This window comes from Aphelocoma coerulescens, chromosome 2 (genome assembly GCF_041296385.1).
Source record: "Aphelocoma coerulescens isolate FSJ_1873_10779 chromosome 2, UR_Acoe_1.0, whole genome shotgun sequence".
NCBI lineage: Eukaryota > Metazoa > Chordata > Aves > Passeriformes > Corvidae > Aphelocoma > Aphelocoma coerulescens.
The window spans coordinates 72,968,322-72,990,352 of NC_091015.1; the positions used below are offsets into that span (position 1 = coordinate 72,968,322).

Genomic DNA, 22,031 nt, shown 5'->3' on the forward strand with positions numbered 1-22,031 from the left:
ATAATTTTAATTTTGTGTTTCCTTTATTGCCACTTCTCTGCTAGAGTGCTATTTCCTAATTTGTAAGCCTAACATCGCAGAGAGGAAAATGGTCTCAGCAGTTTGGAAAAAGAAAGTTTCAGAGGCGTTCTGCTGATGCTAGTCAGCAAATAAAATGAGGATTAGAGCAAAGAATGGTCAGGGCAGAGGGAAATGGGTGACATAATTATATTTCTGTTCCATTGTGGTTGTTTTTGTCCATCAAAACTCGACTGTAGCTGTTCTTCACCATGAACCAGAATGAAAATATGAACTAGATAAAAGAGAAAAGAATTACAGGGTAAGTTTATTTTCTTAAACCTGCTGAAGTAAAGTGAAGGAACTGAGAGCTTTGCTTTAGAAATGTGACTTTTAAGAGGGATCATGGTGAAAGTATATGTGAGCAGCATAAAAGTAACAGATCTAGGCCTTAGAGTAATAGAATGTGCTGAAAGATCATTTAGCTTCAACCCATATGCCAGGGAACCTTCCACTAGACCATGTTACTCAAAGCCGCCCCCGGTGGCCTTGAGCACCTCCAGGGATGGGGAGTTCACAACCTTTCTGGTCAAGCGAAGAAGGGACTTATTCCCTTCTGTTTCCCAGTGTTTCTTCATGTTCAGAGAAACATGTGATAGGCTGCAGATTCAACAGTGATTAAAGTTAAGGTCTTTTTCATGCAGTCCAGACCTGGCTGCAAAACCCTTTCAACAGGAGGCTGCTAAGGCAAAGAACTTGGCCAGAGCCAATGTGGACTTGGATATTTATATGAAAGACATGAGTTTCTAGGGTAAGCGTAGCTTAAATTTGGAAGTACCTGTTGTTTTTCTGGCTCCTTTCAGGGCATGTTGCCCCTGCAGGCACTGTTTTTTGTCAGCTCTGCCTCTGGTGTTGCTGATGCCTTTAGCATCCCAAATTGCTGCTGACAGTTCAAAGCATGGCTACTTCCGTTATGGGTTAGTGACTCTGCTGGAGTCATCACCCCCTCCCAGACCTTGACACGATGCTGGATTTACTACTTGAGTTTCTTTGCATGGTGATGATACAGCAGGAAGCGCCAGATATCTGCAGGAAAGATCAGCCAACGCCCAGGAGAGGTTACTTCTCCGACATCCCACTTTCAGGCAGCCTCAGCTGCAGCTGTCCTTCTATTTATTAGTTTATATAAAAAGTAACTGTCTCCTTATATGGTTTCCAATGAATTCCTCTGTTGGGTTATCCTCTTACTTTTATGTTCTGATTTTTAACTGCTGGGGGATTGTTGTCCATATGCTGAGCACTTCCCCTCTGTTCGGTTCAAGCTGCATATCTTTATTGCTGTATTTGATAGTTCAGTGATCTGCATATATTCTTTGACTAGGCTATGCCAGTAGGTGTCTGGTGAAGTCTGCCTTCATCCTTTGATAAGGTTCTGACATCCTGGTCTGTAGTCTGTTATCTATCTGTTTGTCAGTCATACATATTTATGTGCACCTTTTCCTCAGTTGCCTAGATGTCTCCGTTAGGCTTCCTGGGTTTTTCTTCGCCTAGATAGAGTTGAGTTAGGGTTTAAATGATTATCAGGAGAAAATTGATTCCATATCACCTTCTCTTTTTCCTTTTCCTATGGCACTTCAGTTTTTGAGCATAGTCACTAATAAGGGTGATGTATGTGTCCATTTTAGAAGACCCTAAATGGCAAGTGTGCCTGTTTGCTGTGTCTAGGATCATGTTTTTGCAATTGCTTGGAGAATTTCTGTCTACAAGACGGTGGCCTCATTTATTTGCTGACAGGTGGAACTACTGGCTTGTGCCCTGGAAAAGCTTCAGGTGGTCACTGGGGACTGAGGTCGCTGGTCACCTCCAGCTCCCGAGTCTCCTCTACTTTGTCCCATATAAATTCCGTGCTGCTCATTGCTTGGGTGCCTTCCAGCATCAAAGAAACTGAAAAGCTCTCCGAATCTCAATCTGCACCTGAGTGCTACAGTAACGGTGGGAAAAACACCATGTGCATTTTGAGATAGCGAAGTTTGCTAAAAAACCAAACCTGAAATGCTTTCTCAAGGTACCTCTGAGATACCCAGATGTTAGTGGTATAACCTTGTGATAGAGAGGTGGGAATACATTTTGGAAGCCAGCTGGGCAGATCATGCAATGTCCTAGTTCTTTTAAAGCATGTGTTTTAGGCTTTATGTGTAAAGGGCTTGCTTGAAAGGGAAATTAAAGTTGTTCATGCAACTTAAAGGATTGTTGATTTTTTTTTCCCTGGCTATGTTCAAATTCTTAGGGTATTTTGAGAAGAGTTCACTTGGAGTTCTTGGAATTTTGTTGTTGTACTTTGTGTCTTGGATAGTAAGTTGCCTGTCACTGCCTAGTAGGAGCATCGCTGTAATAATTTTAAAATGTAAGAACATTCTTCCCTTTTCTCCCTAACTGTTGAAGAGGAAAAAGTGAGACTTATTCCTGTTACCTAAGAAAAGCATGTTAAGTTTCTGCTATTGCTGACTCATAAGCATGGCAAGAATAAAAAAATACCATGATTAAGCAAACATGAGTGAGTTTTTTCCTCCTCATATTGCAGTTATCTTTGGAAAATATCAGTGTTATAACCCAAAGTTCTGCTGTACTGCATGCGAATAGAACTACAGAGCTCCAGTGGGGGGTATGTAAAGAAGGCTTTAATGAGGCAAGGAAATCAAATCCTTCTTTCTGAAATATAGTATAGTGCAAATAAAATTAATTTATAGCAAAAGTCAAATATCTCTTTTTTTAAATTTGCATTTCTTTATTCATCAACTGATGCTTGTTCATGCTGTGTGTTTTCCTGTTAGTTTTTGTTTTGATTTGGTTGCTAAGTTTGAAAACCAGGAAATGTGGGCTTTTTTGGTTTTTGTTATTTGTTTGTTTAATTTGAGGGGGCAACCCCTGAAATTCCTTCAGAGCATGACTTTTTTGAAAGGTACTGATGATTTCCAAATATGTTAGTTTAGTGGTAGTTGAGATGTTTGACTTGTGCCAAGTCCTTAGCACTTGTCATCTCCAAGTTTCATGTTTTCACTAGTGTCTGAAGCTGAGTGCCTATAATTAGATACGCTCCAAAGTTCAGCTTGCAGAGATATTTGCTGTACATGTAAGGTGCTTGTAACAGGCATAACTAAACAGCTGAGGTTATGTTCTTGTCTTTTGGCATGGTTCACGATCCAAAATAAATGATCATGAAGCAAGTATGCTGCAAATTCCGAGCAGAAATAAGGAAGGAGAAAAAAAGCCACAAGAGGATATTGTCACTGTACACGTTTTGTTGTTGTCTTCTCTTCCTGCCACGGTTCTGAAGGGATTAAAAATAAATCTGCATCCCACATGAATGAAGGTTAGATAAACACGTTGTATATTGAAAAGCATAGAGCAATAATTTTACTTTTAAACTGTAGAACAAGAGGAAGGAGCAGTATTTTGTGGTTGTGAAAGTGAGTATCTGGAGCTGGCAGTTAACAGAGGTTTGCGGATTCTACATGGTCACTGTAATAGCAAAAGAATGGAACAAAGATAATTGAATTGAAAAAAGAAAAGCACATTCACAGCTCTTTGGAAATAGGCTAAAAATGAAGAAAATAGCTAGAAAATCTGCTGGCCAGCAGAATCAAGTGTCTTGGGGGAAATGTGTGACTCTGCAAGCTGCTGGAAAATATAAAGTTTTAATTGTTTTTGGAAGCAAAAAGACTGAGTTTTACTATCTCTTATGTTTGCAAATATAGTTGTCTAAATATAAACTGATTTTCCCCATTAAATGGTTCTGACTAAAGCTTACTCTGAAAAATGTGATTTTGCCTATATTCCTGCCCTCGTGCCATGCTTCTTTTTCTTCCCATGTAAAAAATCTCTCTATTGTGCATCTGCATGGGTTGAGCTGACTGAAAATTAATTCTAAAGGCAAAAAATCTCTGCAGATTCACTGTGCATTTTCCCTGGCCCCTACTAATGGCTTCCCAAAAGTTTTGTGTGTCCTCTTCTGCCTGTGAAAAGTAGTTGGGAATACTTTCTGTACCTCTTTCACCAGATTCTGTTGACTGCATTATTGGAAAGGGTATGATCTCCCTTTATTTTGCTAGGTTGGAACATAAGAGAGCAACACAGATCTTCACCTTTCCATGTGGTTCTACCCCAAAATTATGTTTTTACGCTTGTCTCAAAGCATTTGCTTCATTCTTCACTCCGTCTGCAAGTGCTGTTCCTGTGTATTTCAGAGACAGAAAACTGCTTAGGCAAGGAAGAGGACAGGAAGAAGTGAGGTTTGCAGCACCTGCTTGGGAAAGCAGGAAACCCAGTGCGTTTGACTACACCCATTGTGTGGGAACATTGTTACCCTAAAACTCTTCCACACGTGTCTAGCAGTAGATGTGCTAGTTTGCTTTTCTCCTGCCTGGCACCTTTTCTTTGGTTGGTTGGTTTTAGGTTTGTGTTTCGTTTTGTTTTTTTTCCCAGTTCTGTTTCAGGCACTTGAAATTAGTGCAGAATACCAGCTTCTGGAATATGATACCTTTTTATGGTGTCTTTAAGTGTTAAACCAAAAATTGAAGCATGAGAAACTACGGGTCGTTTCTGAAAGCTTCATTTCTTACAACTAAATGAAGTCCAGTTTCACAATCCAGGGATTTCTTTTTGCTTCCGGTAAAGTTAGTGCATGTAGTATAAATAGTGTTTATAACTCTGGACTGTACATTTCTGCATCTAAACTTACTCGTCTAGAGTACTTTTATAGTAGAAGTACCTGGTTTAGACTTATGCTTCAGGATTAGATGAACTGCCTTTTTTCTTCATTGATATTAAAAGAAATTTAGATGGACTAGCTCTGGTATCAAGATGAGTGTTAGCACAGATAAAACCTACCCTTTCCTCTAGCAAAGTCCATGCATAAATTTTTTAAGCACGTCCTAATACACAAGTTTTTACAGTGCCCTTGTTTTAAGTTACTATGAGCATGACTGAGCATTTAAATACGGGATGTTCCAGATTTTATGTGTGTAAGGGCCTAATTAAGTGTTACATAATACCACTGTGATGTCTGAAAAGTTTAGTCTTTGATCAAGCCACTAATTCCAAGGATAATGTGCTTAAATTTAGCTCAGTGCTGACAGTTTCTACAGTGGGGAAAAAAAGACCAACTTTCTTTTGGCCTAGAAGAACCTGTCAAGTTGGCACTTTTTTCCCCTTACAGATATTTGTTTCTTTCTGTTGTGTGCACTTACTGGGATATCTCTGGGATAATGTGAACAAAACTGCTCTGTTTGTATTGGTTTGTATTTTTAAAGACCACTGACATTTTTCTATAGAAAAGGAACTGAAAATAGAATTGCACAGACATTACAACAGTAAGAATGGGGCAAGTTATTTTGGATGTGCCAGTTCCCATTCTAGGGAGGGATTGCACTTTAAACCTACTGTTTTATTTTTAAATTGGTGAATATGTGCAGGCTCAAGGGTTTCATCTGGCCTGAAAGTTAAGTGTGTTTCTGAACTGGGACTTTACGAACACTGCTATAAGGATCCTGCCATTCCTACGTTCATGCAAACCTCGTTGGTGTTTGGGGAAGATAATTTGCATTGAAGTCACTGAAAGACATGGTAGCAGGGTGGTCAGGTAGACAAACATTTGTCTGTATTTCTTCCTTGTGTTTTGAATAAATCAACTATGTACTTATCAGTTACACAGACAAAGTGAAAAGGTGCTTGACTTACTGTGTCATGTTTTAAGTTTTTAAAAATGAAACCTTTAAATGTGCGGGGAGAAAAATCAGGTCTATGTTGATGCTATTCTTAGTGCTGCTGCTTTGAAGTTATTTACTAAAGAATGCAGATGTAGAAACTGGACTGAAATCTCAGGAGCAGTTAGTGCTTGAGGCTTGTGAACTCAAGCTGGATCATGTCTAATGAGACCTGTCTTGGTCCTGCTTCCTTTTTGTTGCTGTGGTGTCCATCCATTATCTGTGGTGGATGAGGGGACAGTGTTGTGGAGTGGGAGCTCAGCAGTGCTCTTGAGAGGTGGTGTGGAAATAACTGTTTGGGATTTGGGGCACACATCACATCTGAAAAGACCAGTTGGGGTCAGTATCTGTTATCCAAGAATTCATTTGGGGGGAAGTGGTGTATTTAATGATTATGGAAACCAAGGATCCAAGCTCCAGATAGGTGCCTGAACCCTGCAGGTGGCTTAGAAAGGGAGGGGGGAAGCAGTGCTGTGGTGTTCCTACCATGGGAACTTTCTAGAGTCCTGGGGACTTTCAGAGAAGTCTTTGCAGGGACTCAGGTGTCTGCTTTGTTGTATTTTACTCTCCTGGAGTTGTTGTCTTCCTTGTTTCTGGTAATTTTCACTTAAGCATCTCTCTCCTAACTTCACATATGCTTAAATGGGGCCTTCTGAGCATGTCTGACAGAAGACCTGGAGCGATGCAGTAATATGGTGATAAGGTCGGTCAGTTCCCTCTTCATCAGTATGAATCTATGCATAACCAAGGAGGGTAGATGGTACAAAATGCCATCTTTCCTCCCAGAAGTACTTGATCCAAGCCACTATTTTGTGAAGAAGCAAGGCTGGTAGTTCTGGTATTGGGTTGGTTTTTTTTTGCTTGTTGGGATTTTTTTTTTGGTGTGAAACTTCTTATTTGGATAACAAGATTTCACTCGTCTTTTCCTTTTCTTATTAAAATATCCTCTATATTCTGACCTGCTGGCTGTAGTTCTGCTTTTAGACATGTCTGACATGTAGTACTGTGCGATACTCCACCTGCCCAGAAATATGTAAAATTATTCTTTTAAAAGTATTTTTTGGACTTAAAGGTATTGTAATTAGTGTGCTACCTCACTGCTGAGCATTCTGAAGAAACAAAACAGATCTTCTAATAACCTAAAGGCATTCTGGTTTAAAAGAACCACCAGAATGACTAAAGGCTCCAAATTGTTTGATTTTGCTGCTGTTTCTCTTACAGGTGGGAATTAGTGCTGGATATCTTAGATACAAGGGAATTTTGTCATTTGGCATTACTCGCTGAGAGAGCAGTAATTAATGAGTTACAGGTAGTGGCAGAACATTGCTGCACATAAATGATCATTGCTTAAACATCTGTTCAACATACAGAGTCATTATAGCTCAATGGAGAGCTGTTGACAGCGAGCTAAAGCTGGTTTTGGATCAGGTCCACATATTAAATTTATCAGAGGTAAATGTATGGGAGTGTTACTCAGCATCATGATGCAGATTTGACTTCTCAAGCTTACTTTTGACTTAAATGTCTTTCTTTTAAAATTCTTGATGACTCAGGGTTTAATCTATAACTGTATTTTGTGTCCTGCTAGTGGTTATTCTGCTAGTGGCTTCACAGAGGTAATCCAGAAAGAACATCTGTTTCAAGTTTACAGTCTAAATCATGGAAGGATATTTGACCTTGTAAGTAGGGAAACAGAATTTACCCAGGAAAACAGCACAACAAGCCAAAATACTGTCAGTTTTGTATATTCTACTTCACCAACTCCATTTTCTGCATGCAACTGCACAAAAAATGCCAAGGCTATGACAACTTAGTGCTGCTTCTGAAGAGAACAATAATCTTAAATTAGTCATGCATATACGCTTTTCTCTCTTTGTCTCTCCCATGAGAGAAATTCTATTTTTAAGCCTTTGCTTCTGTCCCCCCAAAATCTTCCATAGGACTCCTACAACACAAAGCCAGAGAAATGAGTTGTTTCTGTATAGTACTGGAGATGTGACATGTCAGCAGTGGAATCAGTATTTCCCTAATGTAAATTAATTTGTCTCCTCTCTGATCCATGCTGTTTGCAGTTCACAGTGCCTGGCTATAAACAGAAAATACAGAATCCCGCAAGCGACAGTCAGTTCTGCTTCCTTTACAAACGCCTGTTTGTGCTGGCTCTCAGAGTTCTGTGCAAAGCAATACCACTGTGGGCAATAAGGGGAACTGCACAGACAATGTTACACAAATCCTTTTCCTTCATGGGCGCCTAAGTCAGAATTCTAGCAGTGGGAAACTTGACATGGTCTCTATGATATTGCCCTCCTTTTTGGAGGTGCTTGTCCCCTCCCTGTGTAGAGCTAAGTGATCTCTGCAGAGAGTATTTGTCCTTATAGTTCATAAAAATAGTCTGGAAGATCAAAATATTTTGAGAAATTTCAGCAAGTATCAGATATCCTTGAGATCTGATTAAAGACTATTCCATCTCTCATTCTTAACATGCCCCTTTTAAATATCACACTTTTGATGTTACAAAATGCTGTAATAACAGCAGGTCTGGTTTTCAACATCAAAGTAGAAATGTCTTCAGAAAAGTGAACTTAAACATGTTGTTTGCCAGGTGTCTTTGGTAATATGTGCAAAATAATCTTTTAAACATGGAAAACAAATTACTGCATTTCTGTAGTTCTTGCTTTATTCTTTGCAAGAAAGACATCATCCTGGAAGATGGGGCTGATCTCTGGCAGAGTGGAATGCTTTATTATGGCATCCCCTCTCCAAAGTAGTACCCAAGTGCTGTTGTACTCCACAGACAGTGGTTTGACTTGAGGAGTTGCTACTGCTGTCAGTAGTTTCTATTAGCAAGGTTCTTTATGCTTTTCCAAATACAGAAAACAGCTGTTTGGTCATCTGTGGTAAGTCTGTGAACAGAGAAGACATGCTAATTTACCAGATAAAAACCTTGTAGCAGTCCCCAAAACTAGTGCTCGGCACTCATTAGTGCTTGGCAACAAATACAGAGTATCTTGACCATGAGCTGTAACTTCATCTTTATACTGAGCTATCGTGAGAGGCCTCTGTTCTTACACTTTTGTTCAGCAAATGAAATGCAGATTTAAACCTTTTTTCTCTCATTTGGCTGCTAAGTGCAAGTCCTGTAATAAAAGTAGAGGTATCCTCTGCCACAGCTATAACCTGACTGCATCATCTGCTGCATATTGAAATGGACGTGACCTGGATGCTAGCTGGGAATATTCTGACAGCCTGGCTGTGCTGTAACACATTTGTACATCTGCCTGTGAATGTGTGTGAATGTGCAACATGCCTGGTTTTTATCCAAAGATTCTGTGCTGTTGGGGACACACCAGCACCTTGTCATCCAACAAGGGGCAAGTTAGCAGTGTGACTGCTCATAGTGATTGTCAGAGTGAAGGAATTACAGCATTAATAGGAATTTTGCTTAGAGAGGAATGTCTGGTTTGTGTAATGGACTTAATTGCCATTTGGAGTTTGGAGAGAACTGCGTGGTCAATTTGTTATATCCTCCTAGATTTTTGGAAAGTGAGATCAGATTTTCTGCAAGCCTAAGGGAGGAAAAATGTAGTAGAGGAAAAACAAATTATTTTTGTGGTCAAAACAGAATGCAGGATATTTCCTTCTGATACTTAACTATAAGGAAAAGGTTAGAAGCCCTAAAATAAGAGGCTATGTGTTTTTACTTAACTATCTCTTCCTAGAGTGTGATCTAGTAACTCTTGAATGTCTATTGCCACTTTTTTAAACTGGGAGATTTGCAGATGCAAGGCTTGTGGAGTGAGGAGAAATGAAACTTCCTGAAGTGGCTTATTAGTAGCCTACCTTCAACTAGGATAAGTAGTGACCAAGACTCTTTGTAATGATTTGGTTGAAAGGTGTATAGTCACTTTTTGTCTCCTCTCATATTTTCTGTTTCCTGTCTCAAGAATTTCTAGCTAGGAAAAGGACTTTCTGTTTTCTCCTTGTAAGATTTTTATGGGATTTTTTTCAGTATTTTTTCAATGCACCAAGCAACACATTTGCCTCTCTCTTTGGAAATCCTCTATGGCTCCATGGCTTTCCTGTTACAGGGATTTGACAAGGTACTACTTTTGTTTGGGTTTTTTTTCCCCTCCCCAGCCTTCACCATGGAGCCAGTTTGCTCGAAGAACAAAAAGTGATAATTGTTCTTATTCAGTGTTAATGACATTGGGCTCATGTGCTCCAAAGGGTGAGATTTTTAGATGTACCTATTTAACTTCAGGTATTTGAAACCTTTATTTTGTGATTTGCCAACTGGCATTTGCCCTTAGAAGTGCCCACCTGCAGATGGTTAATTGGATCAAATGAAATACTGAGCAAAAAATTTCATGGATTTCTTCTGAGAGTGGTTAGGGAGTTGAAGAGATTACTTTCCTGTGTAAAAAAAGGCCCTGCTTGTTGATGGAGATGATTGAAAAGCTGGTTTCAAATCCCTACGAGTTAGTGTTTTCCCTTCCTATAGTACCAGTCCAATGTTTGCCAAGTTTCACCCTGTTAAAAATGTGAGGACATGCAAAAGCTCAAGGCAGATGGGACTGACCTATTAGGGTTTGGATTATAGCATAGTTCAATAGGGGGATCTTGAAACCACTGTGTTTGGCTATTCTTGTATCAGCATCATGGGTGCTTGGTGGGTTGGTTTGACCTGATTGCTAAATTTGTGTAAAACTCAGATTTGCAATCTAAACATCACTTCTGAGTTATTGCTAATACAGAATTTAAGAGAATAAAGGGAGGAACTACAGTTTACTTTGTCCTTTGTTGTTCATACCTGCTCTGGATCCATCCAGCCTTTTAAAGTTGAGACTAATAAAGAATTAAAGGATTCATTAACCAGACAACAGTAACGATCGACTCGGTTGCATTGGAACTGTTTCAGATTCTCTCTCTCCAAAAGTGTGGATATCTTGTTTCTGCCTTGCAAGGCTGTCTCCAGCTGGCTGTGACTCAGATACAAGTCTTCCAGATGTCGTTGCAGAATACTGTGATGAGACTGCCTTTCTGTCTTTCCAGTGTGTAATCATGGAAAATGAAAGGAAGTCTTCTTTTGGTAGCATATCATGTGCTCTGATTCCTAATTTTATTGCATCTTACTCTCTAGAGCATGGAAGAAAGTGACTGTAAAAAGCAAAGGTGTTTCCTTTCTGCTAGCAGAGTTGAAACCAGATGTGCAAAATTTTGGTGACAATACTGAATAGATGTGACTAGCTAAAAACACAGGTCAAATTACTTGCAATGGTGAGAAGGGTTAACTTGCATATAATTTTTATTTCCGTGTTATTTTTGCCTGGACACCATTCATCAGTGTTCAGAAGCCCTCAATTTTCTGTTTATGAGGTGTTTTCAGCAACAGTGGAAATAACCAAAAGGGAATAGTGTGAACCCTTTTCTCTTTGGAAAGGGAAAGGAAGGAAAGTGTGACTTAGTTCACTAGTGATGCAGCACAACATTTCTTAAATTCTTAGGCATCTGTTTACTGGATGCCTGAAATATGTAGAATGAAGAATAAAATTAATGTCAAATGGAATGCAGTAAAGTCGCTGTCAGATGAACTGCCAGCCTTTGTGTGTATGCATGTGAACGCTGCATGTGTTTAAAACAGTGCATAGAAATAACTAAATAGAGGAGGTATTTATATGAAAAGCTGTTGTGTCCCTCTATTCCTCTGTGTAGAACAGGGCAGATCTGGTCTATTGCCAGATTATTGCTTGCTGAGTGCATTGGGTCTGTGATGTTTGGCTGCTCTGCAGAAACCACCCTTATAAACCAAAAACTGATCGAAACATAAGGGCGACCTACTTTGCTTTTGCCCTGGTACGAGGCTTTGCACCAACCCTTGCTAAAAGAGTACAGAGAAGGAATTGTCTTGGTTAATTTGCACGACAAAATGAAGGTGTGATAGCGTCGTGGTTGACAGCACAGGTAACTTGTGCTCAGAGGAGCTGATGGCGAAGGTGAGCAACAGCACGTGCCCGTGAGGCGGCTCAGCTGTCCTTTGCTGGGTGGTAGCTTCTGATGAAGTCACTGCCACTTTTTTACTGCTGCCACCAGTCGTTCCCTGCCTTAGCTGTTTAAATGCTATTACAAGTGTGTCTGATCTGGGATCTTGCACTTGCCTTGTGCTGTGTGTGTGAACCTCTGAGATCCCAGCATCCTTAGCATCTCAAACTGGGCATACAAGAGCAGGATGAAAGTAAAAAGCAAAAGCCTGCTTATCTTGATGGCTTTTACTGGTATAAAGCTTCCGTGAGTGACGCTGCACAGAGGGGGGTATTGTCTTTGAAACAATCAGCCACATCAGTTCCTGGGAGTCTTTGCGCTTTCCTTCTTTATACTAAATCAGGGAAGCTCTGCATGCCACAAGGAAGAGCTGCACTGGATATGCTAATGTGACCTTAAGTGGGAGCAGGATGGAGGGGATTAAGGTTCACTGAATTGTCACTGATGACTTGGCACCCATCAGTCTTGGGAACTTGCTTAGAAAGGAGGCAATCAGAGCAGCCCTGTAGGGACTTCAGCGATTTCTGCTGCACCTCTGTCTGTGGAAGGGTGGGAGCGAGGTATTAGCATTTAGAATGTAACTCTATGGTAACAGACAAGTTCAGGATTTCTACTACAGCATCTGAATTTGTGAGATCAGTGCAATTTTGTTCTTTTACTCTATAGATCTTGCACTAAAAATGGGAATTGCGTGCTTCAGTTATAGTTCTGTGATACTATTTGTTATAAATGCTGGTTGCTTGCATGAGCAAGAAATAAATTGATATTGTCTCAGCTCCAAAGAACTAAAATTCAGCATACCTAAGTATTTAAATTATTTCATTATTCTATTGCATGACTGCCTGCATCACTGAAATAAAGCAACTGCACCAATGAAGCCAACAAACCTTTAATGAAAGCATTTGTATGAACAGCTAACACCATGTTGGATGTAGGCCACCAGAATAAAAGCACTTTGGGGCTATAGTATCTTGTTAAACACATTGTAAATGTTTTTGACAACAAGCCTGGCAGAATCCAACCACCCCTGGACAGCCAGCATGTCAGAGCATTTCCAAGTGAGATATATTATCCTGTCCTGGACTGATAGCTTTGGATAATCCTCTAATCCAAGTGATTGCTTAAATGTTGCAGCCTATTTAGTTTTGCTTGGTCTGGGATGACTTGCTGCTGGAGAGCTCAGGGTGAATTTAAAAAAAAAAGCAAGATTAAAATAAAAAAAAAAAAAGACTGCAACTGAATAAATGAATTTAGCTCCAGTTGTCTAGGGTCCAGGTTGGACTTGAGGATGCTGTATCCCAGTGGTGTATTTGCCCTGTTAGAGACAGCTCCTGAGCTCTGTTTTTCCTCTGACTTCTGGGATTTTTGCTGAGGCTGTCAAAGGGAAGGTGACTTGAAGAAGGCAACATGATGTCGGTTTTGCTCTGGAGGACACAAAGCTTTTGCTTGTCCTTGTGTCTGACAAGAGAAGCCTCTAGTCCTGTACTGTTTGCCCTCCACATGTCTTGTGCTCCCACTGCCATTGCTACCTCCTTGCAGCGAGGCCAGACTGATTTTCACATGCAGTAGCCAAAGAACATTTGAGAAGCATATTCCTTTAGGTGTCTGCTTGATGGTAGAGCAAAGTTGTTTTCTTTGCACTCAAACCACAAAAAATGGCGAGTTGGAAGATCTGTGTGGAAGATGCTGTGGAGTGGAGGAATTCAGCTACGGTGGCTGCCCCGTTCTCACTGCTTGTGAACACTGTCACATCAGGATTTTGATTGATCATCAGTTGATTTTGTCCCAGTGTTGGGGTGGGGGAAAGTCTGGTACTGGGGTGATATTTCAGAGCCCCAGACTGCTTCCTGGCCCCTGCCTCTCACCAAGAGGACTGAAAAGGGGGATGATAGGCCCTGCACCAGGACCAGGCTGGCAGCAGAGCAGAGCTTTCCTCCAAGAAGAGAGAGAACCACCAGAGCCCCACCTTTACCCTGGGGTAGCTGGAGCCTGCCTTTTCTCGTCTGATTTTGGGTGGCTGTATGCTTGTTTAATCCCTTCTGTCACTGGCCAAGAAAAGTTTCCACACGAGTTCACAAGTGAGAATGCTGAGAAGCAAAAGATTCATAGCTCACGATTTCCCCCCCCCTTCCTGCCTCTACTCTTTAACTGTTATGAGATCAGAGAGAATCCTTCCCCTCCTCCTCCAAGAATCAAAACAGTTTTTTGTTTTGCTTGTCTTTTACAGATCAATTTTGTAGCCTGTCAACTGTTTGCACTTTTGGCTGCATTTTGGTTTCGTATTTACTTGAGTCCCAGTCATGCCAGCTCCGCTGTTCGCCATGCATTTGCCACCCTCTTTGGAATATACTTTGCTGTCTTCTGCTTTGGGTGGTGAGTATTTTGTCACCATTTAGACAAGGCTTGGGTAAAAATAATTTTAAACTTCATATCAGCTTTTCTGGATTGCATCTTTTTCATCTTAAGGCTCTTAATGCTATATCAAAGACAATAACCTAACCAACATAACCATTCCAGACCCTCAAAGTAAAATGACTCAAGCAAGTACTTTTAAGTAAAGTATTTAATTTAATTTGTGATGTTTGTTCTGGAAGTCAAAGCCACACCAGTCTGCTGTGAAGATACGTCTTCTGGAAAAGATGTATCCCACTGGAATGGGCACTTTGAGCCAGGCTACTCTTTCAGTGAAACATATGAATAATATATTTTCAATAAGTATCAGTCTGTTTTACATAGTCAGGCTATAAAGACGTGGTGTGGTAATCTGGGTTTTCTGGTACCCTGACATGACATCACATTTATGTTATTTGCATGGGAAAATATTCTGTTGCTCTGAACTACCAGCACTTCCAGGTAACATAGAAATTATCTAAATACTCACTTTGCTGTCTTCAAGGTATTCCATCCATCTTTTTGTCCTGGTGATGATGAACTATGGCATTATGAATATGGCGAGTATTCCCAACATCCACAGGTGAGCTTATGTGGCTGCAAGTCTGCAGCTGCCCCTAGGACACCTTCTCTGCTTTCAGGGAGAATCATGAGCAGTTTTTAGCACCACCTTCTCTTCTTTCCTTCTTCTCTTTCCCAGTTACTTGCAGGAGCTTTGTTCATGGAGTTGCAGGAGCTTTGTTCATGGAGTTACAGAAGCAGCTGTAATCTCAATTTGTGGTTTTTTTTGGATTGATGTATTGCATTTTCCTATGAAATTGCTGGTCTCAAAATTTGACTTTTGCAGGCTTAATAATTTATGGCCAGCCTTTGCTTTCTTAAATGTAATGAAGTCATGTTCTCCTTGGTCTTGTATTCTTCCAGTTTGCATTTGATAATCCTTTTTAATGTGTTTTTCCCCTCGCTGTTTGGCCTTCAGGTATTTTCCACTTATTCTTGAATTAGGTAGTTCAAATAAGGTCACTGAGGCAGCTTAGCTTAGTGATCCACAAAATGAGGTCTTGCTTTTGGTACTGGGCTTTATGAAAAAGTGAAAAATACCAGAACTCCTATTGCTTCGAAGTAGAAGCTTATGGTTTGGATGTGTTACAGGTGATTTCTGTCTCTGCACTGTCTGAGTGTTTCTTTAGCTGCTGCTGAATGCTCAGAATCCACATCAGTCTGGGCTGAGGAATGGAAACCCTTTCTTCACTTGCCTTCAAGGCCAGGGCTGTCTGAGAATCTGATGTTCAGATAATCATCTCGCCTTCCTTTTTTTCCTGAAGAGACCCCTCTCTAATATCTAAACAGGAACCCTGCTTACGATTACTTATAATTTTTCTAAGATTATTTAGAAATGTGAACTATAAAAAGCAAGCCTGTCTACAGCAGTCACTAGCATTTTGCACCAGCAAGATAACGTGTTAAGGAGGTATTTTTCCCACCTCCTCACTGAATGCAAAGCCCAGAAGTCCAGAGGTAATTAATAATGTCACCAAAAAAAAAAAAAAAAAAAGTAATTGAACAATGTTTGTTAAAGAAATGCCATCCAGAGACCAAAATATAAAGGTGTTAAAAATTTGTATTATGGTTTCCTGGTCATTGTCCCTGCCTCTCACTTGAGGGAAATGCAGGAGTTAGTGACTATAGATCAGAGGAACCAAGTCTACAAAGGAATCATCCAATAGTTATTTACATCTTCCTGGGCAAGTTGGGGCGGTGATAAGGAAAAGGACACGGCTTCAACAGGAAACCTCCTCATTCTTCCTCTTTAGCCAATTTGCCACAATGGCTAATAGCAAAATAGCTGTATACTGAAACAAAAATCAAGCCAGACAGTTCATATAATGTTGCCCACTGCTGCAAGATAGTCATGTGTTGATTTGAATCCATGTGAAATGTCAGTCCAACATGCTGAAAAACCTCAGGAGGTCTGAGGGAGGATTGGGTTAGGACCTTTCTATTGTATTCCACTAGCCATAGCAGTATGACTCAAGGTGCTTCCACATTATTAATTTTGGCAAAGTAACAATGTATTCAAACTGGTTGAGATAAGCTTGAGCAATGCTGCTTTAAGGTCTGGACCTGTTCATACAGGCAACCAGATCCTTCAGAGTGGGGCTTCAAGACTTGCCTTTTTTTCCCCCCAGAAAAACACAGTGGAAGAGAACAAAGGAAATAAACTGCATAATTTAACCTTCATACTCTCTTCCCTGGTTATTTTTTGCTAGTTTGCCCTCTGGTGAAGCTGCTTGCCTTCAAGGCCTATAAATGGACGAATTAATCCAGCACCAGGAATGCTCCCAGCTACAGCAGCAGTTGGGTGTATCTCTCCCTGCTCGCCCCGCTTTCAATCTAAGTGCTTTACACCTCAGCATGGAGGCTTACTTTAGATCCTTCATCCTGTCTATCGCTGTTACATGTCTGAGCTGGGTGACTTGCCTTTGGACGGATGCTTGCCATTCTCTGTTGATGAGAGGGGAATCCAAGGACCTTGCTGAGGCAGGACTAGATGCCTGACCCAGATAAAATATTATAAATTCTGCTCTGAATCTCCTGAAGAATCTGTCATGTCCCTTCAGTCTGCCTTTCATCCAGCTCTTTGCTGTGGGCCACATGACCCGCAGGTTGCCTTGCGATCCATCACTGTCACTCCCACTGCAGTTTATTAGTCCCCAGGGAGGGAAAACTCATTTCTTTTAAAGCCAGCCATAATTTGACAAAGGCCTGGCTCTTTTTCAGTTGTCTGATTTCACCTTTAGTTCTGTCCTGTGGTGGATGCTCTCATGGGTCCGGGGGGGAAACGTGTGCCTACCAGCCTCCCAAGGCTTGGCCCTACCAGGCATGCGGGATGTGCCATCTCGTTCCGTAGTCTGTCAGTCTTTGCCTCTTCTCCCCCACATGGATAATCTCTGCTACAGGGGACACTAGTAGGCCTGGTCCTGGCCTGTCAATGTGGTGCAAGCCTTTCATTCTGGTGTCCCAGCTCTTCATTGCACTGTGCAATTGGCTTCATGGGTCAGTCTGTCTCCAAACATCCATCCGATTCTTTCCTCCCCAGTATCCTCTTTCTTGCTCGTGTAAATACAGGGGGGAAGTTACTTATATGAAAGGCTGCATCTGTCCATGCAGACACTGCAGCATTTCCAGTCTTCAGACTGTTCTGCTGCTAAGATAGAAAGAATCATGCTACTGCCCTGCCTACCAGAAGTGTGTTATTGTCTTGAAACGCAGAGTGAGTTTGTCACACCCTACCTAAGGAATGCTTCTTCAGTTGGACATTGTCATCCTATAGGTCCTTTCCAACCTATACAATTCTCTGATTTTTCTGGAGGGTGGTGTGCTTCAACATGGAGAGCTGAAAAGATTAGGCTATGTGCCATCATCTGCCTTTATACAAAATCACAAGAGAGAGAATACCTTAAACTTGAAATATTTTAGTCTTTGCTAGATCTGAGAAAGAGTTGTAAATAAAGAACATTTACAGATAAAAAATGCAGTGGATAAATTCAGTGACTGGCATACAGTATAATCTGATTTCAAATACTTGAGTCGGACAGAAATTTCAAAATAATATGTGAAGATGGGAGCTTTGAAATTGAATTGTGCAACTTGAATAGATCCTATTTCTTCTTTCTTTTTTTCCCCACTCCCAGAATGAGGAGACACCTCTGTAAGGTTTCGGCTGGGTGTACAAAACCATCAGTTCCCTTTGAGAATGTCTTCCGGGTCTTGTAGCGTAGCTTCAGACTTGTTAACAATCGGATTTGAAAAAATCAAAACAAACCCAACCCAATTTGAGTGATTCTAGTTCTTGTTGGTACTTGTGTTGGTAACTATGTGTTCTCTGTGTTGTGCTTTTAGGTACTCCTTTGTCGTAGCTATGGGATACCTCACATTGTGCCACATAAGCCGAATATACATTTTTCATTATGGTATTCTCACTACAGATTTCTCCGGGTGAGTGAGTCTGTAAACTGCTTCCTGTGTCAATCAATATTAGTTGATTTCAGTAAGTTATAAGAATAATTTTTATATTATCTGTGGAGCACCTGCAGTTTTGTTTCCCTTAAACTTTTTCTAAGGCTTTTGTTGTGATCTTTGGGTTTTTGTTGGGGCTTTTTTGGTTTGGTTTGGTTTTGGTGTTTTTTTGTTTGTTTTTTGTTTTTTTTTTGTTGTCATTGTTTTTGTTTGGGTTTTGTTTTTTAAAGAACGAATAAGCACTGTATGATTTTTGCACTGACTCATTGTTTCTACTGTTTTCTTGCTAGAAACTGTAGTTGGGAAGCAGAGCTTAGTTAGCTAGCTTTCCCTGAGAGCAGCCTGGGAGGATAAGTTGAGCAGTCTCTCCCCAGAGCTGTAAGAGTGCTTACGTGGCTGGTGGTCTGCCCTGAGAGGTGGGGTACTCTGCTCTCCTTCAAACTTCCCAGCCACAGCTGTCAGCTCTGCATCTCCTTTCCCCCATTCTGATTTATCTTGAAGCCCCAGTTGGGGAGGTGTTTTCCCAGCCCAGGCACTTAAGCAAGTGTGAGGGCAGGACTTGGGCAGGGGTGAATTGCTGATGGGGCTGGGTGAGTAACCCAGGCAGAGAGACAAGAGATCAGCTTGGGTTGTCAGCACTGGCTCTCTCATGGGGCCAGCTTGTGGCTGCTGCTTAAATAGCATGGCTTTTTGTATGCCATGATATCTGTGAAACGGTGGTTTTCATATATACTGTAGTCTCTACTGTAGATTTCACTCAGAGAAGCGGTAGAGGATGCTTTGCAAAGAGAGAGACAGCTAACCCTATGGGCTTTGTTTGTGAGAGGAAGTTATGCTTTTGAATGATTTAAAAACAGTGTGCTAATGTCTGAATACAGAGTAATTAGTAACATACCATGAAAAATTTCTGTAAACTCGCACAGTAAATTGTACATGACTCTTCCAAATCTCTGTCACCTTACAGGCACAGAGTAGGAGACTGAAGCTTTTTGCTGTCTCTGTGCATGTGTCTCTCTCTTTGAGGTGGTAGGTTTAAGCACTCAATTAAATTGTAGGTGGTAGAGGGGAAGTTTCTCTCAAACTCCTGAGGTTTTTTATATTAAGGAGGCTGCAGTAATGAGATGGTAAATGTTTAAAGAAATTTGGTTCTGTAATTTTTTCTGCAGTTCTTTTAATACAGAAAAGCATGTCCTCAAAGAGCATGATGTGTCAAGAATCCTATAAAGTGGATTGGAATGCTATAGCTCTGTGTAAGAGACAGAGAAAGAAATGTGAGCGATCATGCTTTTCTGAACAGTGTGTTCAGAAATGCTCTGTGAGGCATATTAGCTCTGTCTCTCTGAATACATTTAATAAAGATCCAGCTGAAACTGAGGGTGGAAGAAGAGGAATGGTGGTTGTTATAGACTAGGTTGTGTTTTCTGCTCCCTTGATGAAAAAGTAACTACTCTTATTTAATGATGAGCTTGAGGATCATGATTGTAGTGAAAGAATAATGGCTGAACTTACTCAGTTATCTGATTTTGTCTTGGTGCTTCAAGATACACACCAATTCCTAAACTTCAGTCAAACATAAAACTGCCAAGTAGTAAACAAGTGGAAAATGTACTATGGATACGAACTGCACCTTTATGGTATACTTTAAAAGCTAAGAATAAATAAAATTAGTGTAGTGGTATCAATAAAAACTTGCAATCCAAAGTGTTGAAACCCAGATCAGCCTCAAAATCTGTCTAAAAACTTGTTTTCCTCAGCTGTAAATTTGTGCCCATTGAGGTTTTATGCACATACCTGAACAGATGTGATGACCGAGAGAGACAAAATGTACTCCCTGGACACAGTTTTGTCATGTATGAGCAGCAACTGAGCTCCTCTTGCTTGTTGTCCCATATCTGATGGTTCCTCATCTGTTGCATGTGGTAACAGGGAAACATTAGGACAGGGAGGGAGGCATGGCATTCAAGTTCTCTCTCAGGATTTCAGAAATGACTGAGACTGAACCGTGGAGCTATGCCCATCTCCCTTCAGCTTCCCACCGTTTTGGGTGAACGTGGCTGGGGATATACGTTGAAAAGGCAAGACACTAGATTCAGGCCATCTTTAAGATCCAACAAAAAGCCCATCATCTGCTGACTTGTGTTTGAGGTTTCAGTATCCCCTAAGTCTGGTGATATCTGGTTGTGAGGAGGAAGTTTTAATCCACATCAAATAGGCACATAACCAGTTCTGTTGCCATCAGCTTTCCAATGTCCGTTCCCTAAAGTGACGAGCCAGATGATCAATGAGTGTTTCCCAGTGGCAGTGCTGAAAGTCAGCATCCCTCATTTCCTCTCCTGACCTGCTTTGTGCACTTAACAACTTGCATGCAAGTTGCACAACCCTTTTGAAGTGTGCTTGCAAATACATTTTTTGGGGTGTTTTTCGTTCATTGTGCTATTTGTTTGGAGCCCTCCCATTTTGAGAATAGAGCTTGTAAAATGCAGGTAGAGATGGAGAGAACAAGGTAACTTTTGAGTCATATCTTAAGCAAACTGGAAAATGAAAGATCAAACTGTGGCACATCACTTCCAGGTTACAAAATAGAAATAAGGGACTTGTTACCTGCTGGTGACTAGTTAATTCTTAACTCCTGCAAAGGGTAGTTTTGTTCACTGAGTCCTACAGTCAGAACTGTACGCAAGCTGCTTGATTTAAGAACAGATTTAAACTCTTGATTTAAGTGTTTTTCATGTATTGCATAGTAATTAACGAAAAACTCTTTTTAAACTACTGCCAGGTTTTAAGGAAAACAATTTCCAGTTTGCAGCGCTTCAATTTTAATTACTTTTTAAAAATGTGTATATATTTTATCAAATTTCTTTCAGTTATATTATTTCTCAAATAATTTGAGAATATAAAGGTGATATAACTTAGGAATTTTCTCTTTACTGCTTCCTCAAAAACCCTATTCATTTTTGAACACTAATTGTACAGTAACTGAATCCTGTGCTTCCCTCTTAATTCAAATCAATCTTTGAGAGAAGCATGCATGTTTTATTTTGCTTGGTTTGCCATGACATTTGTACATTTTACCTGGAAAAACTAAATCCTAACTCTTTCTCTCTCTTATTTCTTCTTCTTTATGCTAAGAGGATTATGCTGGTAAGTTGCCTGCCTATACAACTTTATAAAAACAATAATAATATCGTACGGTTTGTGTTTTTTCCCTTTGTATCACAGGCTCAGATTGAGTATAGTAATAAGATAGCTTTAAGAAAAATGAGTTTAAAATAAGGAATCTTGATTCTTGATCTTTTTATTTTTGGAATTTTGAATTTTGGAAACTAGTAATACATTGAGTTTCAATCTAGCAAGTTTCATGACCAAAAGCCAGATGCATATGATCATCCAGATAAAATTCAGAAGATATGGAACTCGTGTCTGTTTCAATCCTTTGCTTAAGGCCATAGAGCTTTTTAGTTTCCTCTCTGAATTCTTGCAGTGTCTGAGCAAAATTTCCTAATATTGCAGGTTATTCAGTGAAATGTCAGAGAATGATTGTGCATATAGGAGTTTCTTTCATATAAGAGTAGTGGCTGAGAGAGCTGGGGTTGTTTAGCCTGGATAACAGGAGGGGCCTTATCACTCTTTACAACTGCTTGAAAGGAGGTTGTAGCAAGGCTGGGGTAAGTCACTTCTCCCATGTAACAAATGACAGGAGGAGAGGAAATGGCCTCAGGTTATGCCAGGGAAGGTTTAGATTGGATATTAGGAAAAGTTTTTTCATGGAAAGTGTTTTCAAGCATTGGAACAGGCTGCCCAGGGAAGTGGTGGAATCACTAT

General features: G+C 40.5%; 1 protein-coding gene across 2 annotated transcripts in view; it reads left to right on the plus strand.

Moving 5' to 3' along the window:
* Window positions 1-22,031, plus strand: part of MBOAT1 (membrane bound O-acyltransferase domain containing 1) — a 56,040-nt gene that overhangs the window by 8,684 nt on the left and 25,325 nt on the right. For both annotated transcript variants that reach the window (XM_069007997.1, XM_069007998.1), the window contains exons 2-4: window positions 14,026-14,171; window positions 14,695-14,772; window positions 18,093-18,188. In XM_069007997.1, coding sequence (XP_068864098.1) covers window positions 14,026-14,171; window positions 14,695-14,772; window positions 18,093-18,188 — 320 coding nt within the window. The remainder of the gene's footprint in view (window positions 1-14,025; window positions 14,172-14,694; window positions 14,773-18,092; window positions 18,189-22,031) is intronic.